Source organism: Protopterus annectens, chromosome 2.part0 (assembly GCF_019279795.1).
Source record: "Protopterus annectens isolate FY-2018-M chromosome 2.part0, PAN1.0, whole genome shotgun sequence".
In the NCBI taxonomy this organism is placed as follows: domain Eukaryota; kingdom Metazoa; phylum Chordata; order Ceratodontiformes; family Protopteridae; genus Protopterus; species Protopterus annectens.
Window position 1 is genome coordinate 606,372,910 of NC_056728.1, and position 18,554 is coordinate 606,391,463.

Sequence of the window (18,554 nt, forward strand, 5' to 3'; positions counted from 1 at the left end):
ATTAGAGGGTGGTTGCACAACAATCTCATGATTGGTGCATTAGTGTGGGCTTCTCATCCACTGCTCTAAGCAGTTTGACCTTGATGTTATAAGTCCACAATGCTTACAATTTGATTGTGTTCAACAACTAACTGAAACTCTGTCTCTTTCTTTGTTGGACATCTGTTTGGTTAACTTACCCCAATTCAATAAATACATCTCAGCAATTATATTATAAACTCCTTGCATGGAATGTTAGAGGACTGAACTCCAGTGTTAAAATGGCACAAGTCCTAGCCAAGATATGCAACTGTATATTCAAGCAGCATGTCTCCATTAAACAAAGCTCAAAATGGATAATGTGTCTTCCAGACTAAAAGCCTGGCATGGATGGCTTGCTGCAATCAATCTTTCTACTTCTAAATGAGTACTGATCCTAGTTAATAACACAATGGGATGGAGTCTGTATTGACTCAATAGTGGACGAAGAGAGTAGATGGGCTATGATGAGACTCCCTTCATTCCAGGAACTACTATTGATAGCCATTGTAATGGTCCTAATGAATTAAATGGTACACCTTTTCAAAATTACTACATACCAATTATCCTTGGGAAAATTTGAATCTAGTATTTAACAGTGTTAAGCACTGAATACCAAGGGGCATGTCATGGCTGGGTCTGCACAACAAAATTATTCGTGGCTATGCAAGACAATTTTTAATATCTGAAGATTTCTTAATCCTAACAAGTCAGACTATACCTTTTTTCTCCACAGAATAGGGTTGCCATTAAATTAGACTATTTGTCAGCGAGCCATCAGTTATTAGATGGTATACAACCAGTAACAATGAGTCCAGAGGAACTACCCAATCATAGCCTGGTTCTCTGGGAACATACTCACCAATATTAGCCACATCAAATGCCAATGGTAAAACAAATTCACTGGTCACTAAAAGCAAAGAAAATGTGCTACCACTGGCTTTATGGATTAGGACTTTCTGGCAAGAATTCCATGTTTTAAGATGTGGAATGAGAAACAACTGGGACCACTTTAAACAGGACATTAAATTATGCAGCAACCTTTGAAAGTGATTTGGTTGTTGTTTAGGACATCAGAAAAGTGGTTATGATTCAGGGGAGAAATGACAGCATAAGGGTGAACTCTAGATTAAAAGTACTAGCTGACAGATAACATTGCACAGCCATGCATCAGAACTAACTGTAATGACAAAATACTACTCCAGGAAAACAATGTTTTAAAAAAGAAATAAAGGTGATGGAATGCCTTTTACAACAGCAAATAAGGAAAGAATAAGACTGGTGCACTGGTCAGAGAGAAGATCAAATCTCCTCAACTTCTGGCACACCACTTTAGTGAGCACAGATATATGCTGTTCCAGAGGTAGTTGATGGGGAGGGACTTTCCACCAATTAGTGCATGGAATGAATGAGGCAATGACATCCTTCTTCAGAAATGTATAACAAATACTGCAGGCTGCAGGAGAAATGGTAGGGCTTCAGGAAGCAGCTGAGATGACCGACTCTTACTGGGGAATAGAAAGTAAAATTAGGCAAATATTAACATTTGTCTTTTTTCCACATCCTCATTAACGCCCTTGTTTCACCTGCCTGATATGCCTGATACTAATATTTCTGATCCCCTGTTAGACTATATTGATTTCTTTATGCTACTGTTTAATACACTCAACATTTCTTATCTTGTATGTCTCTGCAGATGGAAACCTTTAACTTCTTCCCACCAATATTACCGATTTTCTTTTCTTATCTTTTGATGCTCATTTTGCATGTAGCTTGTATATTCCCCTTCATACTTATTCATCTCAAATTTGCTTATCTTACATATTTTCTATAGATTCCTTTGGTGTTTATATTCTTCTCTTGCCATTGCATATTTTATTGTGAGTGATGCTGATTTATTGCTCTAATTTGCATTCTGTGGGGCTTTTATAGGTTCATTGGTTCATAGTAAGTACTAGGCTAACTGCTCTTACAGGCCATTTTAAGCTTAAGCAGTTTTACTTTTTTGTGCTTGAATTAACCTATTCCATTTGGTTTAGACTGGTCTTACCCATCCCATGGTTGATAATTATATACTACACCTATTGAGAGTAACTGGGATCATACCATAGAAAATCTGAGGGACTCTTGCAAGAGATAAAGCATTTAAGAGCTACCTATGTCTATTAGTAGCACAGGGGGGACAGTTCTGGGGTACATTTTCTGTTTCCCATCCACAGATCTAAGCTGTGCTTGAAAATGGACAGAGATGAACTTTGTTTTATGTGAATGGGGAATCTGTTCCACAGCAGTGGTATCCTCTCAAAAATATACTTGTCACTCCAAACCATTCTGTTGATATTGCAGAAGTTTAGATCCCTAGACTGAGTATGATGCCATTTAACTTGCTGATGTACAGTAAACCCATTAGTAATGGGTCAGAGGATTCCTTAAGTACCAAACACAGGTAATCTCTTAGTATTCTGAAGGATACCATGCATAGTGACACGTCTTTGAGTCAGTCTCCATAGAACATGTGTTTAGGCCTTGTATCCTTTTAGTAAGGTATCTCTGTGGGCATTCCAGCTATTGCATGTGTATGGACAGTTTCATACCATAGAGGTTATTATATTCAATGACTGGCCTAATTAAAGGGGACAATGACATTCCTAGATCTAGACACAATCCTTTTGTTTACAAGGTGCACAATATTAGAAGGACTTTTTTTACAACAATAGACACGTGGTGGTCTAATGTTAGGTTACTGTCCATATAATTTCCCAAATCCCAAACAACCTGGTCAACTATTAGAGGTGTATTGTCAATGTGGTAGTTTCCTGGTGTAGATGACTTCTCAAAGGATACAATAATGCATTTTTGGTACTTAGTTTTAGTCCATGATTTTGACATCATTTATTTAGTTGAGAAAACCTTCCTGCAGGATGGCCACATCTTTTGGGGATTCAATGACTGCTTCCTGCTTGCAGCTATCTGCAAACTTAGTCAGCCACAACACTTTGGTATTGGCGTTTACTTCTAAAACGTAGATGCCAAACGTCTACACTCTCCTCAAACATCCACTGATAATGGATTCTTGCATAGTCAGACTCTCCAGTAAACAAATGTCAGTAAATAAATAAATAAATTAGCACATGAGCTTACTCTAGAGGAAATGAAACAGGCCTCCATGGAAATGAAAAATAAAGGAAAAGGTCTCTGGCTGGATGGTATTTTGATAGAGCTTTATGATAAGCTGAGGGAGTTATTAGCACCTACCCTTCTGGATCCTTATATTGAGCGTGTGGTTAAAGGTATTTACCTGGTATTTATTTATTTTATTTATTTTTACTTCACTGATGTCTGTGGAAGTGAAAATCTTGGTGGAGGTCCTTACCCCTCTCTTTATAAAATGTCTCTTGTAACTGATCAGACCAACACAAAAGGGGTTTGTACCATTGAGGCCAGGAATACCAGAACGTCTAACACACTTTTATAATATCTGGCAATTCAGTCAGTATGCTTACAAGCCCAGTGTAGTTTATAGACTTTCAAGAAGCCTTTGACTCTCTGGTATAGTACTTCTGGGTCTATATTAGATGCTCAAAGTTACTGAACTTTGAATACGATATGATTGACACCATATCGTCGAAGTCCAGTAACATCAAACACCTAATAAAAACATAACAAAAAGTCAAAAAATAGAACTACCTACTTTAAGCAGGGGGGCAAGCCCCCTGCACCCCCCCACCCCCCACTACTTAAATATTCCAACTCCAAGACCACACTGCATTGAAGTAAATGGAAATCTCCCCTTACAGAGATTTCTGTTTACCTCTTCGATGTTCTGCAGTTTCGCTGTTTATTTGTCGACAATGTCAGATTTGACATTGTGCACATTCACGATTCTGATATAGACCCGTACTACTTATGGTGTTGATGGATGCTTTTGGCTTTGAGCAGGCACTTGTGAGGTGGTACAAACCACTCTGTGAGCAAACAAGGGCTCAAACAGTTACAAACAATGTGGTATCTCAACTCCTGCAATTATATAGAGGCCATAGACAAGGATGCCACTATCCCTATTCCTTTTTACCTTAGCAGGAGAGGCACTTCGTCTATTAATAATGAAAATTATCTGTATTGTTGCATTTCATACACAAGGTGGTCATTGGTCTATTGTTTGCAGATGACTGTACAATACTTCTTGCAGATCCCCTCCTCCATCTTCTGGACGTCCTGGCTACCTTGTGTGAGTTTGTAGCCATTTCAAGACTAAAGATCAATCACCAGAAATCTATCTGCTTCCTTTTGAATTTGCAATGTAGTTCACATTATGAAACATCAAGTTGGGGCTTGGCATTATTGTTAAGGTTTTTACCTCACACACACAAGGTACAGGGTTTGATTTTCACCATTGAAAGGGAAATTTGCTGGGTCTATATCACATAGTCGAAGTTTAATAACTTCGAACATGGAATGTTCGAACAATCCTGTTCGAAGTTAAAAAACTTTGACTATGGATAAAAAACAGAAAAAATAAAATAAAATGTCATAAGCAAGCCCCCCCGCACCCCCACACCCCCACTACTTAAAGATACCAACTCCGAGATCGCACAACATTGAACAAAATGGAAGCCTCCCCTTATGGAGATTTCCGCTGAAACTTCTGCAAATTCAAACTTATGGTCTCAACCATATGAGGTTCAAACTTGCAGAGGTTCGACTATCTAATAGGAACCCAAATTTGCTAGGCTTAAAATTATCCACAAGAGCAGCGAGCATAGTGCTTACCTATGAACCTATGAACATGACATGCAGTACAAAGCTACTGTAATCTATCTGAGAATTAAACTGTCATTTGAACACAGCTGTCTCACTACAGATACCCTAACCACTCTCATGGTGCTACACTAAAAAAAGCCTACATCAGTGGAATCAACTAAACTTCCCCTTACTGGCCAAGATTACAGCTATTCTTATGTTTTTGTTGCCCAGAATCTTTTTCATAGCCATATGCTTCCCACAAATAAACTTATATCCACTGACAAACAAACTGTAGAGATATCTGTTTTTGTTTTATTTGGAATGGCAAGCACATCAAGATAGCTAGGAAGAAAGTCTTCATTTCTACTAGATTACAGTACTGTGATTTTGGACTTCCCAATGTTAACAGATATACTCTGGCAGTAGATATGGTGCCATATGGCATGGCGAGGTGGACCAACAAACCCATATGGATTCCACTAAAAATGAACCTAACAGTGATCCAGCTGAAAGCAAGCAAGACCAGAGACATGTGCAGGGTGTAGGACCCATGGGTTTAGATGACAACTTAAGTGCATGCTTAATGCACACCAGGCTACAGGGGGACAATATCCTGTTATGGGATAAACTGTGGGCCAACCCACAAGTATTAATGAACAAACATACCAAAGTATGGAATAACTTGATAGGAGGTAATATAATATATTGGACTGATTTTGTGATAGAAGAGAACGTCAGACCTATATAATATGTAGACGGTATGGGGTGGAAGGATGGTATGGATGTCCTAACCTGACAATTTCTGCAGTTATTGAGTTTGAGCCACCGGCTTAGTAGGGAAGGTACCCCAGTAGCTTGGGAGATAGGATGGAACCCATCTTCCAGCACTCTTAAAATTAGAATTCTATGAAACCTATACTCACTTATTGATAGATATAGGCAAATAGTCTTTGCTGGAGATGTGACAGGGCAGGCAGGATAGACTATTTGTACATGCAATGAGCCTGCGCAAATGCTAGCAGAAACTGAAATAAAGTTCATGAGGTAGCCTCCTTGAAAGTGTGGAAAAATCTACCCTCACATACTAACACAGGCTTTGGGATCAACTGTATGGGGTCAGTGATCAATATTCAAATGAATTTCAATGGTTTGTTCATCTACAGTTGACAATTTGCTCACTTATTTTTAAGGCCTGAAATTAATTAATAAGGATATCAGCTCAGAGATCCATTGATACAGCCACAGACCTTGTCAGGCTTTACAATCATATGATGACTTTAATATGTTCATTAGACTGTGGGGTATTTTTTTGAGGACATTAACACAATGAATCTATTGGATTTTCTTTGGTAGTAAGTAGTTATATGGACAGTTGATTACTGTAATATTTTGCTGATCAGTTATTAATATGTTCTGCATGTTTTTTTCATGAATACATATAAAGCTTAATTCACTGACTTTTGTATTCAGTGGCTATTGCTATGTATTGGGGGCAGAAAATCCAATTCTGGCAATGCAAAAACCATAAGAGAAATGTATAATTTCCAGTAAAGTACTAGGACTATGCAATTCTTCTTCAAAGGTTTACAGATATGAGTTATAAGGTGTTTAACTGAAATATGATGACTCACTCCAAAGCATTTGTGAAGACAGGTACACCATTTAAAGGAAAGGGAGTGGACAGACTTTGCAACCCTAGTTGAGAAGATGCTTGTCTCACTAAGACTGACATACATCTCAGAAAGCCCATAAAAAACATGCCCATAATCAGAGAACTATGCTGAATGGAACAGGCTAATGGGATCTTACAATCATTAACAAAACTGAGTGTCTTGACATGCTCACTTAAAAGTTCTTACCTAGAAAGCTACTTGATTGACATGGTATATATGGCAAAAGACAGAGTGGGGAAAGACGGCAACTCTCTGCAACATTTCAGCAAGAGGATGATTTGAGAAAGGTCTGATATGATGAGAAAAAAGGCAAAAGGACAGCTGCAATGAGCTTAGAAGGCAGCTACCTGTAATTGTAATCTGAATTTATGTGAAGTAGTCACAGAAAAATCCAGGATATAAAATATGAAGTATAAAAGTATGACAATCACAACTTATTACACTAGTTAGCCTGAGTTATGGTTACTAAAGCTCTCAAGTGGTCCATATTGAGTTAAAAATTCATAAAAAATGAGTCATAGCCTTGAGTGAGACAGGCTGAAAAAAAATTCAGAAGTATGCAAACAGGACAATGTTTATATTAATTATGAAGGTATTCTTTCCTGGTTTAGAAAGACATAAATAAGGTAGACTTATAAAGAGGACAACAAATGCTCTGGAAGTGTAATTTTAAAGAACAAACTGGTTATTGATGGGAAGATTAAGGAAAAAAGAGCTTCATACAAACCTCATAAAATGAATTCAGGTCCTAGAGCTTTAAAAGAAAATGCCAGTTTTATCAGTTTTATAACTCCATTGGATACATGGAATCCTAATGCATCTAAGGCCGATGAGGTGGAGCAGAACAAACTTTCTAATAAAGACTATTAACTTGCTAGTAAAGGCTAGGAGATTTTGATGATTTCTACAGAATCAGTTATAGATTTCTTTGCAAGACATAGGTGACAAACACTTCAAACAGTGCAGCTCTGCTTGAATTTGAAGGAAAGCAATTTTTTGAGATGGTCTTTTAGTGTCCATACATTTGTAGGGGAAACTAAATGAGTTTTATACCCTTTATATGTTTTAAGATCAGATACATTTTTGAAATTGGTATATTAGTTCACTTTAAATACAGCTACTAAGCTCTGCTGTATCAGATGTACCGTATATCATATCAGTATATGCAAAGACATGCATCTGGAGCATTTCTCCCCGGGCCTCCGCTGAAAACAGGCTCTGTGGAACCTAGTCGGACTTTCCCGGTCAACAAATGATAAATAAAAATAAAAAGAAAAAAGAAAAAAAAAAAAGTAACAGCAGTGCAGCAGGGTTGGAGTTCATATTTAGAGATCTCCCACTTTACCATGGTGATCATGCTGGAAGAGCTGAAGGGAATATATATTTCACCTTTCTGAAATAGGAACTGTCTTAATGCATGGAGAAATATCTATTTACCGTCAATTGAGAGCATTTCTAAGTGGCACTTTGGAAACAATAAGCTGTAATGCAAAATGCAACAGGGAGAACAATATATATATTTTGCCCTCCAGATAGAAGCTTGGGCTAAAGTAAAAAAGTTTGTCTAACCGTCTATGCCCTTTAAGTGCCAGAGTGGAGCAAATGAAGGTAACTAGGGTGCATGCATTCCTAAACACTGCTAAGGTTAAGCCACTTTATATATTGATTATTGATTCATTGTGTTTTGGAGGTGATTCATGTGCCAATTATCAAGTCAATGAAGACACTGACATTGTTCCAATTATCTTTGGATAGCTACTGATTTTAAAAGCAGACAAAGCGTGGCTAGACACATGGCTAAGCAGGATAAAGTCATAGCTATTCACCAGATATCCCAAGTTAAGCTACGTGCTTGGAGCTGAAAGAGAAGGTATACAGAGGTATGAGTGGAACATTTAATTTCAGCATGCCCACTTCAGTGGAGCGGGACTATGATTTCCAAGAGTCAATCATAACTCATGCTTGACGAAGCAGTGAATAGCACTGCATCTTGGGATAGCATACTTGAAAGTGCTCATGCTTGCCTGAACACAAGCATTAAATGAAGGTTAAGCCATGAGTACATTGTGATGTCAAAAACACAGAACCCTGCTTCCTCACCACATATGGCATACCATTCCTGGCTATCATCTCTTGCTTTAAGAATAATAAATGGGTTGCAGGGGGTGTTGCCCATGGGCATTAGCCAGTAGTGGGATCAGGGGAAAGCACATGGTTGGGAGCATACTGGCTCCACCCCCCCCCCAAAAAAAAAGGAAAAGAAAGTATAGAAGCAAGAAGAGAAAAAAGCAACTGCATTAAGATTTATAATGAAAAGTGTGCTTTACTTGAAAGGTACTGTCGATGTCCAAATATTGGCCAAGATCCATTTGACATCAGAGCTTTGATGATGCTTGTGATGTCTCCATCCCAATTTGTTGATGAGAAACAATAGTACTCTTCTTTTTGACAGCAAGTTAAATTAACAAAATGACACAGGTATCAAAGTTCTAGAACTTTTCTAATCTCCTTTTACCTTGGAACAAGGCATGCAAGAAGTATGACCTAGAATTCACATCCGATTTTAAAAATTATCTAGAGAGTAGAGCATTTGCAGTGTTTGGGCACAACTGCCACTCTGAAGCAGGCACATTAAACAGTGTTGTGCCAATAGGATCCATTTGTAGGATCACTTCTCTTTCTCGATATTTAAATAAGCTATCCTGGAATCTATCCCTTCTAAGCTTCTAAGCTTCTCTTTATACACAGATGGCATTGCCTTAACAAATGAAATCAAAGGCAGACATCATCTTTATACTATTGTATATCACAATCTTAACTGAATGTGTATTAGTGCAAGTTCAGTAGTAGGGTAGCAACCAGTACAAACATGTCCTCTGCTGTGATTTTTTTGTACTGCTAGAAGACAATTCAACAGGCTGCTGTCACAGACCTTTCTGAAAATGTTTTACACAATAAAGCAGAACAAAGATACAAAAGTATACAAAGAGATAATACCCTTTTATATCCAAACTGAATTCATAACCACAAAAATACTTCAGTAGATGCAGGCACTTTATAGATTCTGAGTTTTAAAATCCAAACCAAAAGGTAAAAAGGTCACAGAGACAAACCATTCAGTAAAAAATGCAAGAGAAACCCAACAATGCTAGAGTGTTTACTGTATGATACATTAAACCTCCTGTAATGGAGCCCATAGGATATATGCAATTATACAATGACTGGCCATTAGCATTCCAAAATGAGCATGCTGATTGGCTAGCCCAACCAGTGTGCCCGTTGTAAATCCGAGAATATACTAACGGAAAAAGGTCCGGTCACCTAGACTTTTTCTCACTAGTATATCTCCTGATTTTTTTTACTTTTTTTTTTTTTGCCCGCAAAAAGAAAATGGAAGACCTAAAACAAATGAGGGAAACAGCGCAGACAAAAAAAAAAAGGATAATCAGGTACGTTCTGAAAAATTAAAGAAACGTACCTGATTATCCTTTTTTTTTGTCTACGCCATTTCCCTCGTTCATTTTAAGTCTCCCGATTTCTTTGCAATGGAGATCTTCCTTTCTCCATTGCTACCTCTGCACAGCACTGATGTACTCCGTAATCATGGAAACACAAGTCCCTTACACATGCACAGTACATCAGAAATGTCCCAGGATACTGGAAAACTGTGGAAGGACAGCACGGAGGCATTATACAATTACATTATTTAAGAAAAGTAAGTATTTTTTTTTCTTAAACAATGTCACTGTATAATAGCTTCACTCTCGTAACCAAACAACACCAACCGTGGGTAAATCCAGCATTACCTACACCCAACCATGGGTTATTGCTTAAATAACCCCTTAAGAACATCAAGTGTTTCAGCTAAATGGCTTCTGAATGTCCATGGCTTTTTTATTGTTTATTTATTTATTAAATTTGTATTTATTTTTTTTTTTACTTTCATTACTTTTTAAGTCCTTATGGTTAAGTTGAGGCCAATAAAGCCAAAAGGCCTTTTTACTGACCTCATCAACAGAGCATAAGTGGATAGTTTGCCTATACTTCAGAAATACAAAAGTCTTTAAACCCAGCTAATGTTCATAATCATTGTTACTTGCAAAATGTTCCAACTAACATCCAGTCTAAAGGATAAAAGGGTTACAAAGACAAACTATTAGTAAAAACTGCAAGAAAAAACCCAGACATGCTAGAGTTAACACTGAATGTCACTATAAAGACTTTTAAAAAGTCAGGTACTTCCAGAATCCATGTATCTGAAACATTTGATGTCCTTAGGGGGTTATCTGCATGTATCCCATGGGCCTCCATTACAAGAGGTTTAAGGTATCACACAGTGAAAAATTGTAGCTTGAGATTTTCTTGCAGTTTTTCCTTAAAAGACTTGTCTGTCTGACCTTTCTATCCTTTGGTTTGGGTGTGAGTTAGGACATTACAAAAAGTGTCTTTTCTAAAGATTTTGGACTTAAAGCCATTTAGTGTGGGAGATCCAGGTACATTACACTAGCAACCACCCACACTTTCATAAAAGAAGTTTGGTCAAAGGACAAGCTATTCAAATAGCTAGGATGACATCTGTTTATGAAGATCTTTGGGGCGAGCTTTTAAAGTTAAAAGAAATGTTTTTGGATAGAGGCTATCCAGAAAAGATGGTAGATTTCCAAATTAAAGAAGTATACCAAGGATGGGGGACAAAATATCATCCCTTGTTAGGTAATGAGATGGTAAGATCAAGGGATGTTTCCCAGGATGTTCATTATGAAAAGGCTCTAGTAGTCTAAGAACACAATCATTATACTAATGATATTAAGGGAATTGTGAAAAGGAATTGAAACATTTTTAGGGTGAGAAAATAAATATATGAATTAGTGGGGCAAGAACAAGTTTTTTTTCTTATAAAACAGGGAAGAATTTTAAGTAATTATTTGAGGAAGGGGTAAATTATCCAGTTAACCTTGGTAAGGGTACAGTTCCCTGTGGCTGTTGCAAACAACATGGTTACATTGCAAAAGAAAAAAAGTATAGTTGTGTCCAATATGCTGCACAGCAAGGTGAATTTCGTCTATGGGAATTGTGCCACCAGTAAATTGTTTATTTAGCTAAATGTGAAAATTGTACGGCTTTCTATATAGGAAAGACCGAAAGGGCATTAAAAGTAAGAATTTTTGAACATCTATATGATATAAGCAATAAGAAAGAAGCAAAGCATTCCTATATATGTACACATTTTAAAAAGTTCACTTCTGGTATTTTGGAAAAAGTGAAGATTAACCCTAGGGGTGGTGACTGGCAAAGGTTGCTTATGAAGAGGAACCCCCCCGGGTCGCAATAATCAAGTTTCCATTGTATCAGTATTAAAAGAAAAAGCAGAGGTCTTAACCTAAATATTTTTATATGTATTATTAAGGTTTCAACAACAGTAAACTGAATTTTGTGATGTGGATTATTTTTTATAATCATTTGACACAAGTTAGGGTAGATATATAAAAAAATGAATAAAACAGACAAGTGGAATGGCAAAATTTAGGTATGGCTGTTTAAGTATAATGGAAAATTTACATAATTAATGGATTATAATTACTTGAATTATGGAAAGTATGTATATAAAGAACTTATGCAGTATTTTGCTTTATCTGATGAAGTCTCTTTGAAGGGATGAAAGTGCTTATGAATTTGTTTTGGTGAATAAATATTTTAATTTTTACAGCTTGCAGAGAGTCAGATTTTACTTTGGTTGTGTTGCATTTTTGCCACTTTTTACTGGTGTTCTTGGTTTTGTTATGGCTGGTCCGACTCGCAGGGTATTGGGAAAAAAAAATATACTAATCAAGTGCCATCATATAATCCCAAAAGTGACACAGTGTCTAACAAGGGCCTTCCAGCTCTCATTTCATGTCATGGTATTCGAGGACTTGCTAGAGATGTGCAAACGCTGTGTTTTAGAGAAATTTGATGTAAAGGTTCATGGTTTATATTGGCCAACATTACTGACATTTAAGCAGTACGATCTAACAAATATACAGTGAAAACTGAAAGGAAAACCCTGCCAAGTTAGAGTATTCACTGAGGTGGGGATGCATCAGATATATGTTAATGGCCCTTGTTTTAGGTAATTTTTACTTTTTAAGACTTTATAGGTACATTCAGGTCAGTAAAGCCAAGCACCCCAGTCTGTAGTCATGCCATGTTCTGATCTCATCAGTACAGTATAAGTGGACTGTTTAGCCATACTTTAGAAACAGGGAGCATAAAATCAAGCCTGATGTGCATAAACATTACCTTACCTGCAAAATATCCAAGATAACATCCAAACCAAAGGGCAAAAAAGGTTACAGAGACAAGCCATCAAGTAAAAATGGCAAGAAGGACCCAGCCGATAGTCTTGCTTTAAAAACCTGGTTGTCTAAACATTATTTTCAGCATCAGTATCAGTAAACTGATGAAAGACATAAAACAGTGAACTTCCCAGAAATAAAGAAAGAACATGGATATGTCTGGTAGTAGTAAAAGATGATATTGTATTTGATGATGATAAATGATAACTGCTTTAAATTTTAACATATGCACTAAGTAACCCATGTTGCATTCATTTGCAAAGGGTGTGGAAATGCTGCATGTGTTTGTCATATTTGCTTCAGAAAGCAAGCAGTTATTGTTACCCAGAAAAGTGATGCCACATTCATACCTCGATGCAGATCTACACAGGGCACACTACTGGTGAGGACATCTTGTATTTATGTAATGCAAGATTCACAATGAAGGAGTCAGGACAGTATAATACTATTTGGTCGGTATTGTGCCATTACTTTTTATCACAATGCAGCTTTATCATAATGCAGTTAAGATTTGCATTATGCCTTTCTAGTAAAATAACTAAGTTCATACCTGAAGTTTTATGAATCTGACTATTGTAGCCATATCACACCATCTTTCATAATGAAACATTTGTTGTACAGACATATTACTCTTTTGTAACTATAAATATAAAGTGAAAAAAAGTGTAAAATATAAAGAGGGCTGCAAGTATTTATATACTGCAGGAAGGTACTAAAATATTTATGATGGTACTTTAAATGAGCAGGAATGTAAATGGTTCCTGGTCTGATAAAGGTTATGTTATTGATAACAATAAAAGAGTATGATTCTCTCTGAAAAAAATATGTCATGGTCTTAGAATAAAAACTGTACCATTGCTGCTATATTGCTTTACAAATAATATATTCAAAAAACTGTTAGTCAAAAAGAACAGGTCATTATAAAGTACACTGACTGTTCTTAGTGTGCATATTTCAAATGCTGCCATTTCAAATTGCCTTTTTTATTGCAATTTAACTATTATGTATGAGAGCATGCTATAATTGCCTATACTAAAGAAAGCAATTTGATTGAAAGTACTCAAGAATTAATTATATTTTGCAAATGACACATAAAAACATAGAGTAATGTTCTTTATGTGAGTCATACCATTATCTGTGTTCATTTTCATGGATCCAGGATTGCTTCTAACACTCGAAATACTCATACGCTTCATTTCTCTTGAAGCTCTCTTCCAGTCTCTTGTAAGGGGTCGTTCTGGTGCTACACATCAAGAAATAAAATTATAGCATCAAGTTATTGAATTTCTTTCTGTGTACAGTCAAGCCATCCAGATTAGGTTTTTATTGTTCCCCAGGGCTCCTTTGAAAGCATTACTGTATAGAAGACAAAGTCTTACTTTGAGATAATGCTCCATTATACACCTAAAGAATTCCAAGAGTTTAAATGCACATCAAAGGTAAGAAATGACACTTAGTTGATATAAGTAATATTTAACACACAGATGTGACATAACATTCTGACAATAAATATCGAAAGGTAAAGCCAAACATTTTATCAGTGTCAGAAGAACATGGGCAAATCTCATCCTTCCAATATCAAATTCTCTTGAGAAGTTGCCCATTAATTACCAGACTGTTGGGTCATCAAAAAATGTCAAACAGGTGACTATGCAAAACTTCTGATGCTGCTATAATGATGCTTATTACTTTCTTATTTAACTTTGTGTGTGTGTGTGTGTGTGTGTGTGTGTGTGTGTGTGTGTGTGTGTGTGTGTGTGTGCGCGTGTGTGTGCGTGTGTGTGTGTGTATACGTACATCCATGCATGCATGCATGTGTGTGCAGTGAACCTCAGGAATGTGACTTTGTATGGATCTTTGGGGAATGGAACAAGTGCAGCTGTCCTTATAATAGACTTGCAGTAAATCAGGATTTACTAGATGATGCCAGATGATCAATGACTCACTCAGAATACATATATGCATATACCTTTCTCTCCTTCTCTCTCTCTCTCACACACACACACACACACACACACACACACACACACACACACACACACACACACACACACACACACTTATGGGTATATTTTGTTTTGTCAAAAATGCAGCATATTCAAACACACCTTATCAAGCACAAATATTTGAAAATCATCCTACTGAAAAAGCAAAATAACTTTTTTTAGGGGGCAAGACACCCATCCCCTCACATCCACTGCTATCTCTATGTACCATCTCCAAGACTGCACTGCCTGCTATTTATATGTGCAGTCTCCAAGACTGCACTACAGTGGGAAAGGGCCCATTCCCTTATCCATCAGTGCACCATTACCTCACATGTGCACAAAGCCAGCAAGTTCAATCAGCTGATTTTTGATCAGCTGCACTGGCTCCTTTTTGGGTTTGACAGGCTGCTATTTTGATGTATATGATCGGTTGCAAACATTCAACTCTGACAATGTTGACAAATGCTGGAAGCTCTGTTCAGTTTATTTTGACAGATTGCTCATTTCTTTTGTCTAAATAGCTGTGTTGTTAGAGATGAAGTATTATAAACATTTTATACATCCTACAGGACTAAAGCCATCTTTGATGTGATAGTTAGCTTTGTCTTAGATGAACTGAGTAGTTTCTTCGTGTAGCATAAAGCTTCAGTTTGTCAATGACAATTGACAACCAGTACTTAAAATAACAACATGAGGAAAGGAACAATGAAATAAAACATATTTTAATATGTGAATTCTGCTTGTTCTGATTAACAGACATGTTGGAATTAAAAAACAGCTTCCAGTTTCAGACTACTAAAAATGTTTCATTTTGCATGTAGATAGTAAACGTAAACAAAACTTAAGATCACTGCTTTTATATCCAAATTAAATCGCCATGTAATATTTCTTCCCTACAAATTCTTCACCTTCATCCACTCATGTGATTTGTTACCTCAACTTACCATTTTGTGACAGAATAGTATACAAAATGAGACACCCTCATGATAAGAGACTTACAGTTGGGTGATCATTGTTAAATGAAGAGATGAATGCATATAGCTTCCTATTTGTCTGCTAGAGATATACCTCTCTTTCATATAGTAAACAGAATATTATCAAATCAGAAAACATTCCAGAATATCAGTGGATTTTATTTGTAGGAGTTGGTGCTATTGTTGAAAATTAGAAGGTAGGCCCAACAGACGAGTATAGAAATGTATAAACTAGTTGCACATACTCATATGTAGATACGCAGTCATACATAGACATTTAGAAAGGCAGAGGAAGAACATGGTCCTGCTGTGATTCTTACTGGTTAAGACCCCACCACTTTCCTAGTGAAAGTATTCTCATCTCCTTTTCTTCCATAATGTGAAATGAATGCAGAGGTTAATCCTGTAATCCTGAAATCTGGTGCATATATGTCACAGTTTGTCACATCTTACTCTGCATGGATTTAACCTGTAAAACACTGCAGACTAATAAGCTATAGTTTGGCCAAAAGAAGCTATGTGGAGACTTATGCCAAGTTGTATACTAGGTTGCAACATGTGTTTAAATATATGTGCATGTCTTTCAAAGGCTTTTATTCACTAAAAAGTTTAGCTCTTTAAAACCTCTATGGTAATTTGCATTAGCAGTGCACAAATTACAATATTTTGAACACTACAATTAATTTAATCTCAACTAAGTTCAAAACCTTGTATGCCAACTAAAAGATTGTGGCATCAATATCCTGCAGTCCACAGTAGCTGTGCAGTGCATATTAATTAGCTACTGTAATATATAGCCTAGATACTCCATTTTTTGTAAGCTTTGTTTTGTTTTGTTTCTTTATTTCAAGTCAGTCTCCTACCTGGCCTTCACATTGGCCTACCTACCCGCCCAAAGCCTTGATGCATATAATACCACATGGTAGTAAGCTGTGCCGCATTATGCAGACTGAGGGAGGGTAAATACTTTTGAGGTCACCATGTCAATAATCTCATTACTATTAAACAGCTACAGTTTTATGGGTTCTATAGAGGTTATGGCTAACGTAAGTACTCAAGGCATGTAAAATCCCTGTCTGTGGCTGTGATCACACTTCACCTGGGCTCGCCAGTCTCCACTAGATATTTACCTGTATGAAATACATCTTGCAACTCATTACACATGTCGTCACCTTAGCAGAGGAACACAGGCTTTTCATCCTCTTTATTCTTCACCTAACCATCTAGAAAACCATATGCCTGTGTGTCTATTCAAGCTCAGGTCACTGACAGTGCAGACAAATAATGTGTCAATTTACTTATCAGTGAGCTGATAAAGTTGAATAATTATTAAGTGATGCACTAAAGCAGAGCACATAAGTCACTCCAGCAGAAAAACTGTTATAAAAATTCCAAAACTGCTGATCCTTGTTCAGGAATACAAACAGAAATGTGATCGCTACAGATGATTGATAAAAGCAGCCTTTATTAGGAAGAAGATTTAAACTGTTTTTCTTTCAAAAAATGGAATGCTTACTGAGGTGGAAGGCACCTTCTGCTGGCATCTTCGCATGCCTTTCAATACAATGGAAAATGTTTTTTTTTTTGCTCATCAGTAGAAAATCACAGTATCATTTTTACTGTATGTAACACTCACACCTCACATATGAAGAATAATATACACAAGAAGGTTATTTTGTAGACATACCCATAGCAACTGAAACTATCAATTATTCAATTTACTAAGCAAACCCAGCACTGGAATTAATACTATAAATAGTTTGTTACCTTACAAACAGATCCTTCCACATATTCTCCTGTAATATTTTCTCTGATTCTGGAACTATTAATATTATGGTACCACAAGGAACAGTACTTAGAACACTATTATTTTTGCCATCCATAAATTAACTTACACATACCATTCTTTCTCTAAACATGGTCATGTACAAAGATTACCTCCTCTTAATTGGATCTGTTGAATTTCCAAAAGGTATACAACATAAACTCTAATACAGCTTTACACTGCTGTGTGACTTGACATTTAACAATAGACCACTAATAATCTACCCCCCAAATTGATCCTCATGCTATTTGCTATTCCACAAAAACTGACCAATCACCCCATTAGGTAACTAGAGATTTAGAAGGTGTTGTAGTGTTGTGACAGACACTAAAAGAGTAAGTCGGGGGACAATGTTGCTGTATAGATGGAAGTAAATTATTTCACATTGAATGACAGTAAATGTAAAATAAGAGGGACAAGTCAGAATTACATGGTTCAAGCACAAGAGACACCACATCCTGTTACCTAAAAGTCCGAAAAATTGCACAAATGACAAAGCACAGAGTCAAACGGCAGTGCAGGGCATTTTACAAACAATGCAATATCTTCATAAGTTTGTACTTGAATTAACTATGCCATTACAACTTGTACAAGTTGTTAGAACAAGACACAAAGTGGGAAGGAAGGCATGAGAATGAAAGGAGCTTTGAACTATTTAAGAAATGAACTACAAAAGCATCAATCATCAACACTATGATGTGAATACAACAGTTTTATTGTAAGCAGATGCCAGTCAGAAGAATAGTATAGTAGCTGTGATCCAATAGGAGAACAGACCAGTTGCCTGTTGTTTGTTTATTTATTTATTTATGTACTGCTTGTTCACTTGGTAGGTGGACTGCTCTACTGACCATTTTCAGCCGCAGTCAGAGTTCAAACAGATGAAAATACATAATTGCTTTTCAGTCAATGATATTATATGCAAAATGAGTATATAGCAAAATTCAGAAAATAGTAAGAATGAATGCAGAGTAACATTAAAAGATCCAATCAAACTG

At 36.6% G+C, this 18,554-nt stretch overlaps 1 protein-coding gene across 1 annotated transcript in view; it reads right to left on the reverse strand.

Annotated features, from left to right (window-relative positions):
* The window catches only part of LOC122792759 (phospholipid-transporting ATPase ABCA1-like), a 2,266,772-nt gene that overhangs the window by 1,051,110 nt on the left and 1,197,108 nt on the right, over positions 1–18,554 (reverse strand). The window contains exon 25 of the mRNA XM_044060333.1: positions 13,899–14,012. Within this exon, the coding sequence (XP_043916268.1) occupies positions 13,899–14,012 (114 nt within the window). The remainder of the gene's footprint in view (positions 1–13,898; positions 14,013–18,554) is intronic.